The 17,007-nt window shown below is 44.2% G+C and overlaps 1 protein-coding gene across 1 annotated transcript; it reads right to left on the bottom strand.

Moving 5' to 3' along the window:
- On the bottom strand, nucleotides 13,123-15,299 carry CH25H (cholesterol 25-hydroxylase). Its single transcript, XM_005698193.3, has one exon. The coding sequence runs from the start codon at nucleotides 14,496-14,498 to the stop codon at nucleotides 13,686-13,688; it is 813 nt and encodes a 270-aa protein (XP_005698250.2). The 5' UTR covers nucleotides 14,499-15,299; the 3' UTR covers nucleotides 13,123-13,685.

Raw genomic sequence — 17,007 nt, 5'->3', positions numbered from 1 at the left:
AGTGGGACACAACTGAGCAACTGAACTGAACAGGTATTGAAAAGATATGAAGAAATTGGAAATCTCATGCATTTCCAGTGGGAATATAAGGTGGTACATTCATTCTGAAAACAGCTTGGCAGCTCCTCAATAATTAAACAGTTACTACGCCCCAGCAATTCCATTCCTAATTATACTCCCGAGAAGTGAAAAGACATGCTCCCACAAAAAGTTGTACATGAATGTTTATAGATGATTACCTATATACACCTGTATCTATTAAAGACATTCAGTTTGATGGTAGGAGGGGTGAGAAGGAGGGAATTATCCCACAAAAGCCCTCTAGATCCATGGCCTCACTTAGACAACATTTTAGGAAAAAAGGACAAGTTCTACATAAACTTTTCTGTAACACTGAAGAGGAAAGACTATTTTACAATTCATTCCATGAGGCTAGCATTATATTGCTATATTACCAGAAAAAAATAGAAGAAATGAAAATATGGAACAATATTCCTCATAACCATACATGAAAAATTCTTAACAAAATCCTAGCTAATCTATCAATATAATGAAAGGATATTACATTATGACCGTGTAGGATTTATAACAGGGATGCAAATTTGGTTTAACATTTCAAAATCAATCAATCTGATTCACCATATTAACAGGTCCAAAATCAAAACCACATAATCATCTCAAAAACACAGTAAAAGAATTGGTGAATATGCTTTCCACCATTCATTCTCATAAAAATTTGGAAAACTACAAAGAAATTCTTCAATCTGATAAAAGGCATATACAAAAAGCTGAGAGATAGTATCATATGTAACAATGAAAGAATGAACGCTTTTCCTCTAAGCTCAAATACAAGTCAAGGTTATCTTGTTCTATATTTTTATTTAACAGTTTACTGGAAGTTCTATCCTGTTAGCCAGAGCAATTAGGAATAAATAAGTCAGTGCAATAAGGAATAAAAGGCATCCAGATTGGAAAGGAAAAAGAAAAAATATTCCTTATTTGCATATATACCTCCTTTGTGTATTTCCACTCCATTTCAGACTACAGTCTGTCAGAATTTGACTATCATCTTTATTCTGCAGGCTGGGATCTGGAATGGACTGGAAGCTCTCAAAGGCAGCATCCTGCAGACAGACTGCAGTGACGATGTACACACCACCACCCATCCCATAGTAACTGCCAAGACAGAAATGTTCTTTTTAAGGATGCAAAGCAATCATACATGTAGAATGCCTGAACCATAGTAAGCAATTGCTGTCTAAGTAAGAGCTGTTACTATTATCATTGTTATCATCCTTATTTATTATCACACTGTAAGTGCTCCTGAAACTGTTGACTGAAGAGCTGGGCGTGAGGGCAGGGAGGCACACAGAGCAGTCCTGAGTGGGCTGATGTGCTGGGCTGCGCTCTGATGATATGGTCCAAAAAAAGCCCCGCTCCATCCCCCACAGCTTAAGCAGGCCATTCGTGTGGGTAAATCCAGGGTCCAGGGTCCATCCCTGGACTTCCAGACCACAGTTTCAGCTGTTTGCAGCTGGCTGGCTGGCTGCTCAGAGACCAGGACTCATTCATGAGACCCACTTCCACAGTCCCTTACCAATTCCTTCTTTACTTCCCTTCAGAGGGTCACCAACCCATCTCAGCAGATGAACGTATCTGAGTTGCCCAAAGAAATTTCCTTTGCGAACTTCTTTCATTTGTGATCCCCTCTCCCTTTTGTCATTGATTTAGAAAAGGCAGAGCAACCAGAGATCAAATCGCCAACATCCACTGGATCATCAAAAAAGCAAGAGAATTCCAGAAAAACATCTATTTCTGCTTTATTGACTATGTCGAAGCCTTTGACTGTGTGGATCACAACAAACTGTGGAAAATTCTGAAAGAGATGGGAATACCAGACCACTTGACCTGCTTCTTGAGAAATCTGTATGCAGGCAGGAAGCAACAGCTAGAACTGGACGCGGAACAACAGACTGGTTCCAAATTGGGAAGGAGTACATCAAGGCTATATACCCTGGTTATTTAACTTATATGCAGAGTACATCATGAGAAACGCTGGGCTGGAAAAAGCACAAGCTGGAATCAAGATTGCCAGGAGAAATATCAATAACCTCAGACAAGTTGATGACACCACACTTATGGAAGAAAGTGATTAAGAACTAAAGAGCCTCTTGATAAAAGTTAAAGAAGAGAGTGGAAAAGTTGGCTTAAAACTCAACATTCAGAAAACGAAGATCATGGCATCTGGTCCCATCACTTCATGGCAAATAGATGGGGAAACAGTGGAAACAGTGTCAGACATTATTTGGCAGGGGAGGGGCTCCAAAATCACTGCAGATGGTGACTACAGCCATGAAATTAGAAGATGCTTACTCCTTGGAAGAAAAGTTATGACCAACCTAGACAGCATATTCAAAAGCAGAGACATTACTTTGCCAACAAAGCTCCATCTAATTAAAGCTATGGTTTTTCCAGTAATCATGTATGGATGTGAGGGTTGGACTATAAAGAAAGCTGAGTGCCAAAGAATTGATGCTTTTGAAGTGTGGTGTTGGAGAAGACTCTTGAGAGTTCTTTGGACGGCAAGGAGATCCAACCGGTCCATCTTAAAGGATATCAGTCCTGAATAGTCATTGGAAGGATTGATGCTAAAGCTGAAACTCCAATACTTTGGCCTCCTGATGTGAAGAACTAACTCTTTTGAAAAGACCCTGATGTTGAGAGAGATTGGGGGCAGGAGAAGGGGACAACAGAGGATGAGATGGTTGGATGGCATCACCTACTCAATGGACACGAGTTTGAGTGAACTCCAGGAGTTGGTGATGGACAGGGAGGCCTGGTGTGCTGCAGTCCATGGGGTCACAAAGAGTCGAATATGACTGAGCGACTGAACTGAACTGAACTGAACTGATGGTGTTGGTCCTCCCATTCAGTCTTAAAACATCCTGCTGAGTAAGCCCAATTGCAGGTAATATAGGGAAAAGCTGCCTCTGGGAATGTCCTCCTGAATGAGTTCATCTTCCAGCCTCCCTTGATGACAGTACAAGCCCTGCTGTAGGAAGCTGTCTTTTTCTTGCAGATAGAGGAACAGGGTCACAAAGGAAAGACCAAATACAAACCCTTCTAAGCAAATTTTGGGCTTCCCTGGTGGTTCAGATGGTAAAAAATCTGCCTGCAATGTGGGAAACTTGGGTTCAATCCCTGGGCTGGGAAGATCCCCTGGAGAAGGGAATGGCTACCCCCTCCAGTATTCTTTCCTGGAGAATTCCAGAGACAGAGGAGCCTCTCGAGCTACAGTCCATGGGGTTGCAAAGAGTCAGATATGACTCAGCAACTCACACACACAAACAACTTTTGACTCATTTTTCTGCAAGAGCATGAGAATTTGACATGACAAAGTAAAAGTAAGCTACTGAGGAAGAGTGACAACAAGTGTGGGTTCTGGAACCAGTTGGTCTGGTATGTGTCACGGCTCTGTGCATACTAGCTGAGTGATAGGGGTAAGTTTCTTAACCTCTCTTTCACTCTTGGGGTTGCTGTGAGAAATTAAACGAGTTACCATATGTACAATGAGTCAAATAGAGGTTGGCAGGCAGTACACATTTGATAAACATTAACTAGAGAACAAATCAAAGCAAAAACAAAAGAAAATGGCAACAAAAGAGACACTACAGGAGACAGAGACAAGGAAAACACCAAGATTCACAGAATGGAAAATTAGGCCAGCAGAGGAAGTTGGGCTATGTGTTAGCAAGCTGCTAACATCAGCAGAGACCTCACACCCACGGAGACTCCAATGTGCCACTGCTGGGCCCATTACCTGTTAGGATATAGAGATATGTCCTCTGTGGGGAAAGCAGGACTTGGGTGGGTGTGGGCTTCCAAACAGGCTTTGATTCAAAGTCTCTCAGTGTTCTTGCCTGGAGAATCCCCGGGACGGGGGAGCCTGGTGGGCTGCCGTCTATGGGGTCACACAGAGTTGGACACGACTGAAGTGACTTAGCAGCAGTAGCAGCAGCAGCAAGATGTGTTAGTACAAATTTAATCTGCAGTTATAAAACAGCATTGCTTGCCCACCTCAGGCTACAGAAGGTCAAGATTATATTTATTGCTACTATCAATAAACAGTGACAGACTTTATTTTCTTGGGCTCCAAAATCACTGCAGACACTGACTGCAGCCATGAAATTAAAGGACCCTTGCTCCTTGGAAGAAAAGCTATGACAAACCTAGACAGTTTATTAAAAAGCAGAGATGTCACCTTACCGACAAAGATCCATCTAACTAAAGCTATGGTTTTACCAGTAGCCACGTACAGATGTGAGAGATGGCCCACAAAGAAGGCTGAGCACTGAAGAACTAATGTTTTCAAATTGTGGTGCTGGAGAAGACTCTTGAGAGTCCCTTGGACAGCAAGGAGAACAAACCAGTCAATCTTAAAGGAAATCAACCCTGAATGTTTATTGGAAGGACTGATGCTGAAGCTGAAATTCCATTACTTTGGGCCCCTGATGCAAAGAGCCAGGCACTGGAAAAGACCCTGATGCTGGGAAAGATTGAGGACAGGAGAAAAAGGGGCGACAGAGGATGAGATGGTTGGATGGCATCATAGAGGCAATGGACATGAGTTTGAGCAAACTCTGGGAGATGGACAGGGAAGGACAGGGAAGCCTGGCATGCTGTAGTCCATGGAGTCACAAAGAGTCAGACACAACTGAGCAACTAAAAAGCAACAGCGATCAATACATAATGTTAAAATAATGCATGCTTCCCATTCTCCCGAGAACCACGCAGGATCAGTGTGTCCATCTGGGCTGTGGAGCTACACAGCGTCTGGCCATCACATATGACGTGCCTATTCACTGTTCACTGAAGACAACCACCCATAACCCCTAGACTGATTACACCCAAGAGCTCGCCTACTTCAGCCTGAAGGCAGAAGGACGGGACAGAGCCCTCATGCTTTCACAAGTGTTCTCTCAAGAACCAGAAAGCCATGTAAACAGTCGAGAAGTATGGGAAGGCCGTGGAACAGGCAAGAAGTACGGCAGGGCTTACTTTCTGGAGCCTGTGGAATCCCCAAAGTTTCTGCAGTGGAGATCGTGGAGTCTCCATTATGGAGACACCAAAATGGCTGACCGCCGTTACGACTCTCTCTCCCCCACTCTCCTTCCCAGGCTGTACGCGCCTCATCCCTCCTCCTTGGAAAGCTGCTCGTCCTCCCTTGGTTCTGTGGATGATCTTTCTCTGCATTTCCACACACATGGTACAGGACAGTAGACTTGCTTAGTCCCTAAATTCTTGGGAAATAATAATAATATTCCTATGTGGATCAGATTCCAACCCAGGTCCAGAAAGCTGCAGCCACAAGAGAGAATCAGAGAGTCAAATATGGCTGCTCCTGAACTCTGGGGAGAGGTTAGAAGGGCATGTTGCAGAGATCCTTAGAGAAAGCAATCTGGATTTTTCAGAGTCTCAAACAGGTCTTTTTCCACCTGAGGCTAACTCTTACAGGTCAGGAATGCAGATAAGCAAAGGATAGTTCTTAGACTGCCTATGTGGGAGCATTTCTGTCTATGGTGTTATCATTAAGCCTCCTGTCATATTTTTTTCATGGCAAAATAGCTTCAAAACTAAAATTAAAAGATAAGGTCCTGGATTAACTTATCATCACTGTCGTTGTTATCATCTACTATAATTAATATACAATAAACTACACATATTTAAAGTACATGATTTAATAAATTTTGATGTATGTGTACACCTATGAAATCAAACCCACAATCAAAGATATTGAACAGTCATCATTTCTAAAACTTTCTCATGCCCTTTAGTCCATCTTTGCAGCCACTCTCCTTCCCTCAAACTACTACAGTCATGCAAATTTCTGTCCTATGAATTCATTTACATTTTCTGGAATTTTATATACATGGAACCATATGCTACGTGCTAAGTTGCTTTAGTCATGTCCAACTCTGTGCAATCCTATGGACTGTAGCCTGCCAGTCTCCTCTGTCCTTGGAACTTTCCAGGCAAGAATACTGGAGTGGGTTGCCTTTTCCTCCTCCAGGGGATCATCCCAACCTGGAGATCAAACCCCACATCTCCTGCATTGGCAGGCAAGTTTGTTTGTTTGTTTGTTTGTTTACCACTAATGCCAACTGGGAAGCCCAGGAATATATATGGAATCATATAGTATACACTTTTTTTGTCTGGCTTCCTTTACTCAGCATAATTATTTTGAGATTCATCTTTGTTTTTGTATGCATCAATTGTTCATTTTTGCTTATTGTTGAGTTGTATTTCGTTGCACAGATGCTCTTAGATGTTTTCTAAAACAAGGTTTTCAGAGTTCACAGGAATAAAAGTTTACACCAGCTAGCCATGAAGGAAAGCAAAATAGATCTCAGCAAAATTTGAAATGAACACTTCACTCAAGTTCCCACAAATCGGCAAAATTGTTTATGTTGTATTTATGCAAATGATTAATGACGAATACAGATTGAAACAATTTCTAAGGAGTGTCTCATAACTGCACTTCTGCTACTCAGCAAGAGATAGTCCCCAGGACCCAGAAGATGGGAGGGAGGCAGCAGGGAAAAGCAGGGAGAGCGTGGGTCTTTGAGTTCTAACCCAGCTGTGTGACCCCAGGAACATCACTTCCCATCTCTGGATCTCAGTTTCCGTATTCATAGAATAGGGAAACTAGACTGCAGTGTCTCAGCCTAAGCATTTGTAGAATCTCCAAGGTTGACGATGTCAGCACGTGAGCTATCTTCCCTTGGTGAGATCCTTCGATCTCAGACAGATTGAACCCACTGCCAAGCGTGGGCCACTCTTCCTTTTTGGATCCTAAAGGGAATTCAATCTGCTGAGTGGAGGGTGACTTCTTTGCAGTCACTGTCCAATTCCAAGAGGCTTCTTCTTTTAAAACCTTTCCTACTTATCCAGCAGGCTGCAGCTCCTGGCTCGGAGCCTGTCCTTAGCACAGAAAGAAGAGCCCTCTCCTGGTCGGTCTCACTCACTACTTCTGACTGTGCGACAAACACGATGACTCCAGCTAATTCTACAAACTGTGACCCTGGGCCAGCTTCTTCTACTTCTGGTCTCTCTGAGGCTTCCTCTTCCTCCTACATCTCCTGAGATCCAATCAGTAGGGCGGCAAGAGCCAGGGCGTGCAGAGGAGAGGATTACAAGTAAAGGGAAGTCTGGAGCCCAGAGGCAGGAGCTTGATGGAGGAAGCCCTCCATCCATGAAGGAGTGTGGTCATGGCAGAATGGAAGGAGATGGCAACCGTATAGCCTTCATGCCTCCATAGACGCCGAAGGTCCACATCGTCCCACAGCCACTCAGCAACTTGCTCTATCTCATTAGAGAATCACAGCAGCCTGAGGAAGTAGGCAAAGTCAGTTATTACCCCACACTCCACCCAATTCACAGAGAAGCAGAGAGAGAAAAACTCGTGCTCAGAATGATCCAATGAGTTCTCCCAAAGCAGAAAAGTCAGGCGGCTCAACCCCAGGCATTTCAGACTCCAAGCCCTTGAACCTCCACACCAGAGACATTTATTGACCTTTTTTCAAGTGTAAGATCCTTGAAGGGATCAAAGATCTATAAGACAGGATCTCTTCTTTCAGAAATCTTTTTCCCCTGGGAGAGAAGGCAGTTGCTTTGCTAGAAGACAGAGGGTAAAGCCACTGTTGTTGCTTTCCAGTCTCTAAATCATGTCAGACTCAGCAACCTCACTGTAAGAGGTGCCAAAGAAGGGCCGCAGGCATGAGAAGGGGAAGCGAGGAAAACTTTGCTTTTCCTCTGGGCCGGACAGTTCAGTAACACCCATGCGACCTGTGGATGAGAGACAACTCGAGTTTCTCTTCTTGTTTTGAGTAATGATCAAAAGGAACAGAAAAAAGAAATAAGCAAAAGATGCTTAAAGAGAGGAAATGCTCTTGGGCCTTTGTCCAGAGAATTTCTGTTCGCAACTTCCTTTTATGCATTGATTTAATGCAAACCATTGAATACATCCCAGCTGATAGGGAGAGAGAGAAAAAGATACTCAATGACTGACTTTGGGATTGGCATCCAAAAAAGGGTTAACTGTGATTATATCTGGGGTGGAAGTAAGTTCATTAAATGGAGATGAATGTTACTTTTTACCTTACACTCTACTCTAGGTTTGACATTTTTCTATGAGCATGTATTGTTATTGTTTAGTTACTGAGTCATGTATGACTCTTTTGAGACCCCATGGATGGTAGCTGGCCAGACTCATCTGCCCATGGGATTTCCCATGCAAGAAGACTGGAGTGGGTAGCCATTTACTTCTCTAGGGGATCTTCCCAACTCAGGGATCAAACCTGTGTCTCCTGCATTGGCAGGTGGATTCTTTACCACTGAGTCATGAGGGATGCGATGAGGATCTTTTATGTTAAGAGAGAAACCCCTGTCTTCCTCTCCACCTCTCTCAACTTGTTTTGCAACACAATTATCGTCTCTCACTTGAAACCATAACCCTTCTGTAACAACTTCTAACGAAGGAGCTACTATTTACAGTTTGCTCTAGGTGGAGCAGAGTACTAAATTCTCTAAGCATCTTCCTTATTCCTCACTATAATTCTTCGAGTAGGTATTACTGCCTTCTTTTTCCAGATGGGGAAACTGAGCCTTAGATGAAGTAATCTGTTCAAACACACAAGTTCAAAAACAGTGGAGGAAGGACTGGAATCCAGGCAGAACCTGCAACGGTCCTAGCTAGAATCACCACTACTATTCTCTGCTGCCAGTTACCTTCTTCCACCAGATCTGATTATATCACCCCTTTGCTTAAGATCTGTGGAACTCTCACTCATATCCCACTCACCAACCACTGCCTAGCATATCATTTCCAAGTGCAGTTTTCAATTCATCCAGGACTCATCAGAAACCAACAAGCAATAGCAAAGCCTAACTTTTCTTTTCAAAGCAATTTTCCATACAATTTCCCAAGTCCCTGTGACAAGGGCAAATGAGCAAGCAGTTCTAGACAGCTTCAACGGCTTGCCAAGCAACAAGACAACATGCGTGGATGTTCCTCGTTCACCCAGTGCTCAGAGCTCTGATTATCTGTTTCTGTTATCTCATCTCTCTCTGGTTTACAGTGCTGCTGCTGCTTCTAAGTATATCCTTTATACTACCCAGTGAATGCACACAAACCGTTCATGATTTCTAGTGTTCAAATGACCAGCCTTTCTTTGGGCTCCCGTACCAATCTCTTAACACCGTCCCTGCATTATAGCACAAACTACATTAGATTAGATGCACTTGCTTGCCTGATTCTTTTTCCTAGTATACTGTGACCTTCTCCAGAACAGATTGTGACTGATTCTCTTTCCTAGTAGACTGTGACCTTCTCTAGAACATGGGTTGTGAGCGTGGCCTTAGGAAGCGGAAATTGATGGAGGAGAGAATGAATGAAGAAAAACATGATTCATGGAAAATCTGTGTTTCCACTGCTTCCAGGATTCATGCAACACTGAACCAATATTTATCAAGAATGAGTACTAGGGGACAGGACAGAAATGGTAGTATGTGTGTGTATTTAGAGAAGGAGTATATAAGCACATATATATGGTGGATGTACATATATAGTGTCTGTGTGTGTGTGTATATATATATAATACATACATACACATATATGTCACATTTGTACATATAGTATATATATACACATATTCATATTATGGGTACATATATATGTGATGGGCTTTCCTGGCAGCTCAGTGGTAGAGGATCCACCTGCCAATGCAGGAGACACAAATTCAATCCCTGGGTCAGGAAGATCTCCTAGAGCAGGAAACGGCAACGCATTCCAGTATTGTTGCCTGAAGAATCCCGCAGACAGAGGAGCCTGGTGGGTTACAGTCCATGGGGGTTACAAAGGAGCTGGAAATGACTTAGTGACTAAACAACACAAGATATACATGTATCGGGTTATAAAGTATGTTTGTGCATATAGAGTGTTCATACACATATTGTGCATGTTCATGCACACATATATAGTGGGCAAACACATGTCTGTGTCTGTATAACAGTATGTGGACACCTAGTCTGGTGTGGTAGGTACATGCATAGCGTGTACACGTAGGATGTGCATACACGCACACTCACATGGCCTATGCGCGTTTAGGTGCCTGTGTGTTCACTAGAATGCAATGCCAGTGGGGATTCAAGGGCAGGAAGGATGGCCAGTACATGCAACATAGATGTTTTTCAACAAAACGAGGAGAAACTTGAGGCTGCCTCTCTGCCAAGGAGAGTGAGCAGAGTGAAGGAAGAAGAAAGAGCTGGAGAATTAAGAAGGAAAACAGCTTAGAGAAAGTTCACTAAAACCAAGCAAGAACCATATTCTAAAGGTTGGTGAGCAGACACAAATACCTTTAAAACAAAGCCAGGGAGGTGGAAAATCAAGTGGTGGGAAATCACTGGATTTGATCAATAGGAAGGTAGCAGTGAACAGGGAGTGAAAGCCTCAGGAAGAGGTGGGGGGATGACTCAGTGATGAGGAAGCAGAATCAGACAAACACAGACTTCTGTCTCTTTCCAGCACTTGGGCTTTGAAAGGATGATGAGAGAAGCAGCTTTGATAAAAGCAAGATCAACAAGTTGGCTTTTTCTTTTGTTTTTTTTTCCTTTTTGGTTCTCTGTAAATGCAAAAGGTCAAACAGTGTGTGAACAGAAGGTTATGATTCTGGTGCTGTCCCAGGGCTCACATTGTGAAGCATCATTTGCAGCAAACACAAATACAGTCAAGACATCTAACCCTCATAGCATTCACATATAGAAGCCCAAAATCTCTCATAACAGGTCTGGGAGGTAGGTTTTATAATTATCTACATTTTACAGATGAAGAAGCCAAGCACAGAGAGGTTAAGTAACTTGTCCAGAGTTGCTCAGCTACTTAAGTCCCAAGACAAGTCCCCTTCCCTCTCCCAGGCAATCTGATGTGCAATGAGAGAGGAAGAAAATAGAGCCTTTGACATGCTTCATGCTTTCCCAAGTCCTGCTAAGACTGACCTGGCTTTCTCTCCTGTGGGGCAGAGGCACTGAATTTAGGGGGGGAAGCTGTGTTTGATGGGGGAGGAATAGCAGAAGGGGCCCATTTATTGGTATTGCAGAGTTTGCAGCTCAATTGCCAGTTGTGAATATTATCATAAGCATCATCCAAAGACAGTTATAGTACACATATGAGACCTAAGTTCAAGCACTGCCTCCAACTCCAAGTATTTTATAATCTAGGGCAAGTCACTTAACTGGTGCAGGTACCAATTTTCCATTCATAACATGGAAAAATAATAATAAATTATTCTACATGCCTTAGAGTGCAGTTGTGAGGAGCAAGTGAAAAGATGTGAGAAAGTTCAAGAAAATGCGCACTATTTCATTATCATTATTATTCTCTCAAAACTGAGAAATTGCTTATTCTCTCCACTTCCCCATTCCACTTCCAGAGGTATTAAAAACTGGCAAGACATCCAACTCTGGGAAAGTGTTTCTAAACCTAAGTAATTTCCATGTGTACAATTTGTCCTAAGTGGGAAATTCCCTTACACAGTGAGACAGGATGACCCATTTCAAAATTTCTCTGGAAGTGAGCTTTAATTAACTGTCATTGTCTAAGATTTGCAGGCTGTTTTTGGATGCTATTTTATACCAGTCTGTTCATCCTCCTTTTCTTTCTCCACTCACCATGTGGATCATGGTATTAATACATTAACTCCAGCACAGCATTTTCCCCTCACTACCTGCTTCTGTGAATTTCACTTTTATTCATCGATATAGTTTTTAAGTCCCAGCATGGTCCTGCTGCAGGTGATCAAGGAGGTGACTTCAGCAGAAGCCAACAGGCACAGCCATTGGAAGGGAACATGAGAAAATCAGCCAGGCAGCCAGGCAATCTGATTGTATTTTGCCAAATGTTTGGAGCACCGGTACAGAGTGTGGCTATCAAGTCTTCAGATGGATTTTTTCATCTTTAAACAAGACAGTTTGGTGCATATATAATGAGCCTAAAGTTCCATGCAAAGCAGCTGTCCTTCAGATTTTTTAATTGTCTTGATTTTTTTAAAAAACTTTACCCTTTCTATCTAAACTATGTTCCAAAGATAAAATTAAAACAATTAGGCAGCAGAATAGGGTATATGAACGGGTGACTGGTGTGTCGTCGGTTGTAGGCACATTTACTGTAATCTGTGAAAACATCTGGGCCACAGTCAATCTCCTTTGCAGGTGAGAAACTAGGGATCCAGTGCCAAATTTCACTTTTTCTTTCTTTGAAAGTTTGCATGTATGGCTTCATAAAGAAAAGTGAACATACAAAAATTTCACATTGCAGAGACAACCTGTGTGATGGTCATTTGTATTAGAAAGCTTTATGAAAGTTTGTTGGGGTGGGGGGGTGCTCATGCATAATCCCTTCCCTATCTGCATGCAAGCTCAGTTGTGTCTGACTCTGCGATCCCATGGACTGCAGCTCACCAGTCTCCTCTGTCCATGAAATTTTGCAGGCAAGAATACTGGAGTGGCTTCCCATTTCCTACTCGAAGCGATCTTCGTTACCCAGGGATAGAACCTGCAAGTTCTATCTGCAAGTCCTACCTTGGCAAGAGGATTTTTTTTTTTTTTTACCACTGTGCCATCTGGAGCCCCTTTAAAGCAGAGACTTAACAGTTTTGCAAAGCAAAAGACTTCACTAATTCTACTCATCCCCTAAGACAGCCCTTCTCCCCAAACAATGAGATGGTGACCCAGTGTTAATCTCACTGCAAAATTTTACAGAGAGCAAAAACTTTTTACTCTCTGTAAAATTTTATAGAGTAAGTCTCATTAGTTCCCTGTTACGCAGAAATCAGGTGAAACGCACCCAGAACAATGGTGTTTTCCCCTCTGTGAAATCTCTAGGCCAAGACCAACACACAGATCCCTTCTCCTACTGCCGTCTTTCCTTCAAGTTCCATCACCACCGGACTCCTCTCTTTCCACAGCTGGGCTGATGCAGACTCATGAGCCTCTACCGTCCCACTTCCCTCTTCCATTCCAGTTTTTATCAGCCAAACTGCTAGTGAAAATGACAGAAGCCAGTACTTGTTGAGTTTAGGTGCTTTACTCTTTTTCAAGCACGAATAACATTTATTTCAATATAAATATACAACTCTACAAAAATATTTTTTTTAAGTACAATAATCTGAGTCACTGTCCAGCAGGACCATGCTTCATTTTTACAGAGATCAGATGCTCCATAAAAATATATTCTTTTAGCCTAGTTCTAGGACACCTTCAAACATAGTAAAATTCCTTGTTCTACAAACAAATCTTTTAAGAGATTATTTACATATGCCAGTGATTTTGGATACTTTATACCCAGAAATCAAGGCTATTGAAGTGAGTTAGAATTCCACATCAAGAATACAACTGCTGATATACAAACATTACAATAAATTACCTTATTAGATTTTGAAAAACACATCAGATTTTCTCTGTAAGTTTCTAGCAGATAATAAGTTACCCACGGGAAAAAGAAACGACAAAATAAAACCACCTCAAGTCCACCTCAAGTGTGTCTCTCCCGATTCAAGTGTGAAATGTCCCAGGTCTGAGGTGCACCCACGCCTCACCGCAGCACGAACTATGCCGGGAGCGATGCGTGCACGTTACTTGGTGTGAGCAGACCTCAGAGTTCCCAGTATTTTGTCCCAGTGTGTGAAGTAAGGCGCGAAGTTGCAGTTAAACTGGGAGTGATGCAGGTCGTGGTGTGCCACGCCCCCAAACCACCCGAAAGGTACTAGTCTGTGCGTGGACCAGGGGAAGTCGTAGCCGGAGTGGTCCTCCACCGACAGCCAGATGTTGACCACGTGGAAAGCCAGGGCGGTGAGAGGGTGGCACTGGAGCAGCAAGACGTTCATCATGTCAAAGAAACCCAAGGAAAAGAGCTCCCCGACGCTCATGTACTGCGTGGCCAGCGCGAACGGGGACGAATTCTGGTGGTGCATCTTGTGGAAGGTCCGGTACAGCCAGGGCACCTTGTGATGCAACAGATGCCACACGAAGAACTCGGTGTCAAAGAGCAGCAGGCAGAGCACCACGTGGCTCACCAGCTGGAACAGTTCGGGGGCTTCGGCGGGCAGGAGGGCCGGGCTCACAGCCCAGTGCAGCAGCGTCATGGGGAACACGAACACCACGTGCTGGTAAAGCGTCTGCCCCAGGCAGGGCAGCAGCTGCCGCGCGGACGGCGAGAAGTCCGGGTGGATCTTGTAGCGCCGCAGCGTGGGCACCCAGGGGCACAGCACGTCCAGCACCACGAAGGGCAGGCAGAAGCCCACGTAGGTGGTGATGGAGAAGAAGACAGGAAAGAAGGGCGACTGAATGAGAGCGCCCCAGGCCCTCAGGCGGTCCCAGAGGGGCTGCAGGAGCAGCTGGCCAGAGCTGCAGAGGACGTGGAGCTCGGAGCGGTTGTGGCTGTTCATGGCGAGGCTGTGTAGAGCAGCGCCGCTGCTCCGGTCCTCAGGCTTTTCTTAGGGCTTTCGACCCGCCCCCCCGTGATGTCAGCCGGCGTTTTGCCTCCCTTTCCCGTCTTCGCGGAGCTTGCAAAGATAAATAACCCGACAGAATTGCGCTTAGTTGCTAAAAATACTCAAGTACAGCTGCGTTCAACGGCATTCAGATATGCAATTACGCAATGGCACGTAGTAATTTCTATGCCTATGGGACGTAAAGTTTATACACGATACAATGCACAGAGCTTCAGTGCAGAGTTTCTACTAGTTTTGACAACTCAGTTTATGGGTTATCACCATCCCTAAACAAGAGAATATTTCCATCATCACCAGAAACAGCTCCTTTGCAATCAAGGCAGAAGTACTTGTGTTTTTATACATACATTAAATTGTGTCTGTGTGTTTTAATAAAGACACAAATGTGGCTGCATTTTTTAAAAAAATCTTTAAAAAGCGACATACCTTCCCTATTTCGGATCTTTTCTTTCTGCTGGCGCGCTCTATTGATCTAACTAGCAGCGATCCGCAAACTAACCTTTCTTAGACGGAACCGCGCAGGTCGATGGCCGCGAGCCGCGGCGATCCGCGCAGGAAATCAGCCGGGAAGGTAGTGGGTCGGGAACCTCCTCCAGTTCCCGTATCTTTCCCGGGCGGGCTCGCGGAAAGCTCCAGACCCTACCGCACGCAGACTTCCTCGAAGGAGCCCCCCCACCCCACCCAAAACCCGGCCGGAGGGTCGTCCCTTCGCGGTGCGCCCGAGTCACCCAAAGCAGAGACTGGAACCGAGGGGCACTGCGGCGAGAGAGGGGACAGCGACTTTCAGCCTTCGCGTTACCGGGAAAAAAAAAAGTCAAGGGCTGGATTTAACGTCCAGAGCCTGCTGATCCAAATCTGGCTAAAAGCCGCTGCATCTCATTTGGGATGAAAGCAGTACAATCAGTAAACCACCCACTTTGAGGGGGAAACGGGAATATTTTTGCGTTCCCTGAAGCCTACAGGGAGGCTGTTGATTGAACAGATGATGTCGCGCCCTCCTAGCCCTTCCCTTTGCTGGCTCCGCGACGCCAACTTGCCCCACGTCCTTGACCCCGCCATCCCCCAAACCATCCCTGGTGCTGCGAGCGCAACGGCGAGGCCACCCCCACCTCTGCGTTTCTCCGCCATCAGCCGTGGTCAACTGGCCACGACTGAGCCTGAGAAAGTCGGTATTAGGAGAGCTCAGAGCTGGGCCGGGAGGGGGTGGGGTGTGTGTGACCCCAGGCCTTGCAAGAAAAGCAACCTCCGCGTTTGACCCGGGGGCCTGACGAAAGAGACGTCTAGAGGGTAGAAGTTTGGGATGGAAACTGAAGCCAGGGGTCACTCCTAATCCTAGCTTTGCTCATTCTTGTGTCTATGAGGTTGGGACCAGCACCTCACTCCAGGAAGTTCTGCTTTATCTTAACCCCCCTATCCAAAGGGAAATGACGATCATACCCATCTTCTGAGGCTACTGCCAGCATTAAATGAGAAAATAGTAATAATGATATTGTTAAAAGTTACCCTGTAATGTCTGCTAGACATTAAATGAGAAAATAATAATATTGCTAAAGTTACTGTGTAATGTCTGCTAGACATTAAATGAGAAAATAGTAATACTATTGTTAAAGTTACCGTGTACTGTATGCTAGACATTAGCTAAGTGTTTTACTTGAAGTGATTAAATGCAGTCCTTGGAAGAGCTGGGTTTGCCAGCTGCCAAAATTATTTTTGCCATAATCTTAACAGAAATGAAAATACAGTGGCTGGAGCCCAGTTACAGAATGAAACACCTATTCTTTTAAATGCGTACTCCACATTTTACCTAAGGAGTAATTGAGGAGGCTTGTAATTAAAATCAAAGGCATATAACAAGAAATAAAAGATATAAAGCCATATGTTATACTACAAGGAAATAATAAGTACAACAAAAATACAGACCAATATATTGGCCTAGAAATGAATGATATCCAATAGTTCAAATCATAATATATAATAATATATCAATATGTAAGTCTCAGACTTACAAATGAATTCTGCTCAGAAGCGAAGCCTCACTCACATTTGCCATCTGCAGAAATCAAGTCACCCTTCAACTTTCCGCTCAGCACATGCTGTTCTTTTCCTGTGGTTTCAGCTTTATGCTGGAATGCCTTGGACTCTCTCACAGAGTGGGTGGCTTAATTTGGACTTCACTATTAGATTGCTATCAGGACTGCCTCCTTTGAGCCCCCAGCCTCGACCAACCTGTTCTTTTCCTTACTCGGTTTTTCTGGCCCTCTATCCCTAAACCTGTTCGAATATGCTTTGTAAAACGCTGAGCAGCAAGACCTGGAAGCCACAGCTTCAGCCTGCTTGGCCCAGGCTCTCCCCTCTAACGTGCAGCACCTTGAAGAACAGCTACCAGCTTCTCTGCCTTTCCGGGCCAAAAAGCGGCCCAAGTCCTCCTATATACAAATGTAGT

The sequence above is a fragment of the Capra hircus genome, chromosome 26, assembly GCF_001704415.2.
Source record: "Capra hircus breed San Clemente chromosome 26, ASM170441v1, whole genome shotgun sequence".
Lineage (NCBI taxonomy): Eukaryota > Metazoa > Chordata > Mammalia > Artiodactyla > Bovidae > Capra > Capra hircus.
This window is presented reverse-complemented; position numbering and strand designations above follow the sequence as displayed.

Bases quoted from the DNA above. Each gene is read 5' to 3' on its own strand.
- CH25H (XM_005698193.3), bottom strand. From the start codon at position 14,498: ATGAACAGCCACAACCGCTCCGAGCTCCACGTCCTCTGCAGCTCTGGC.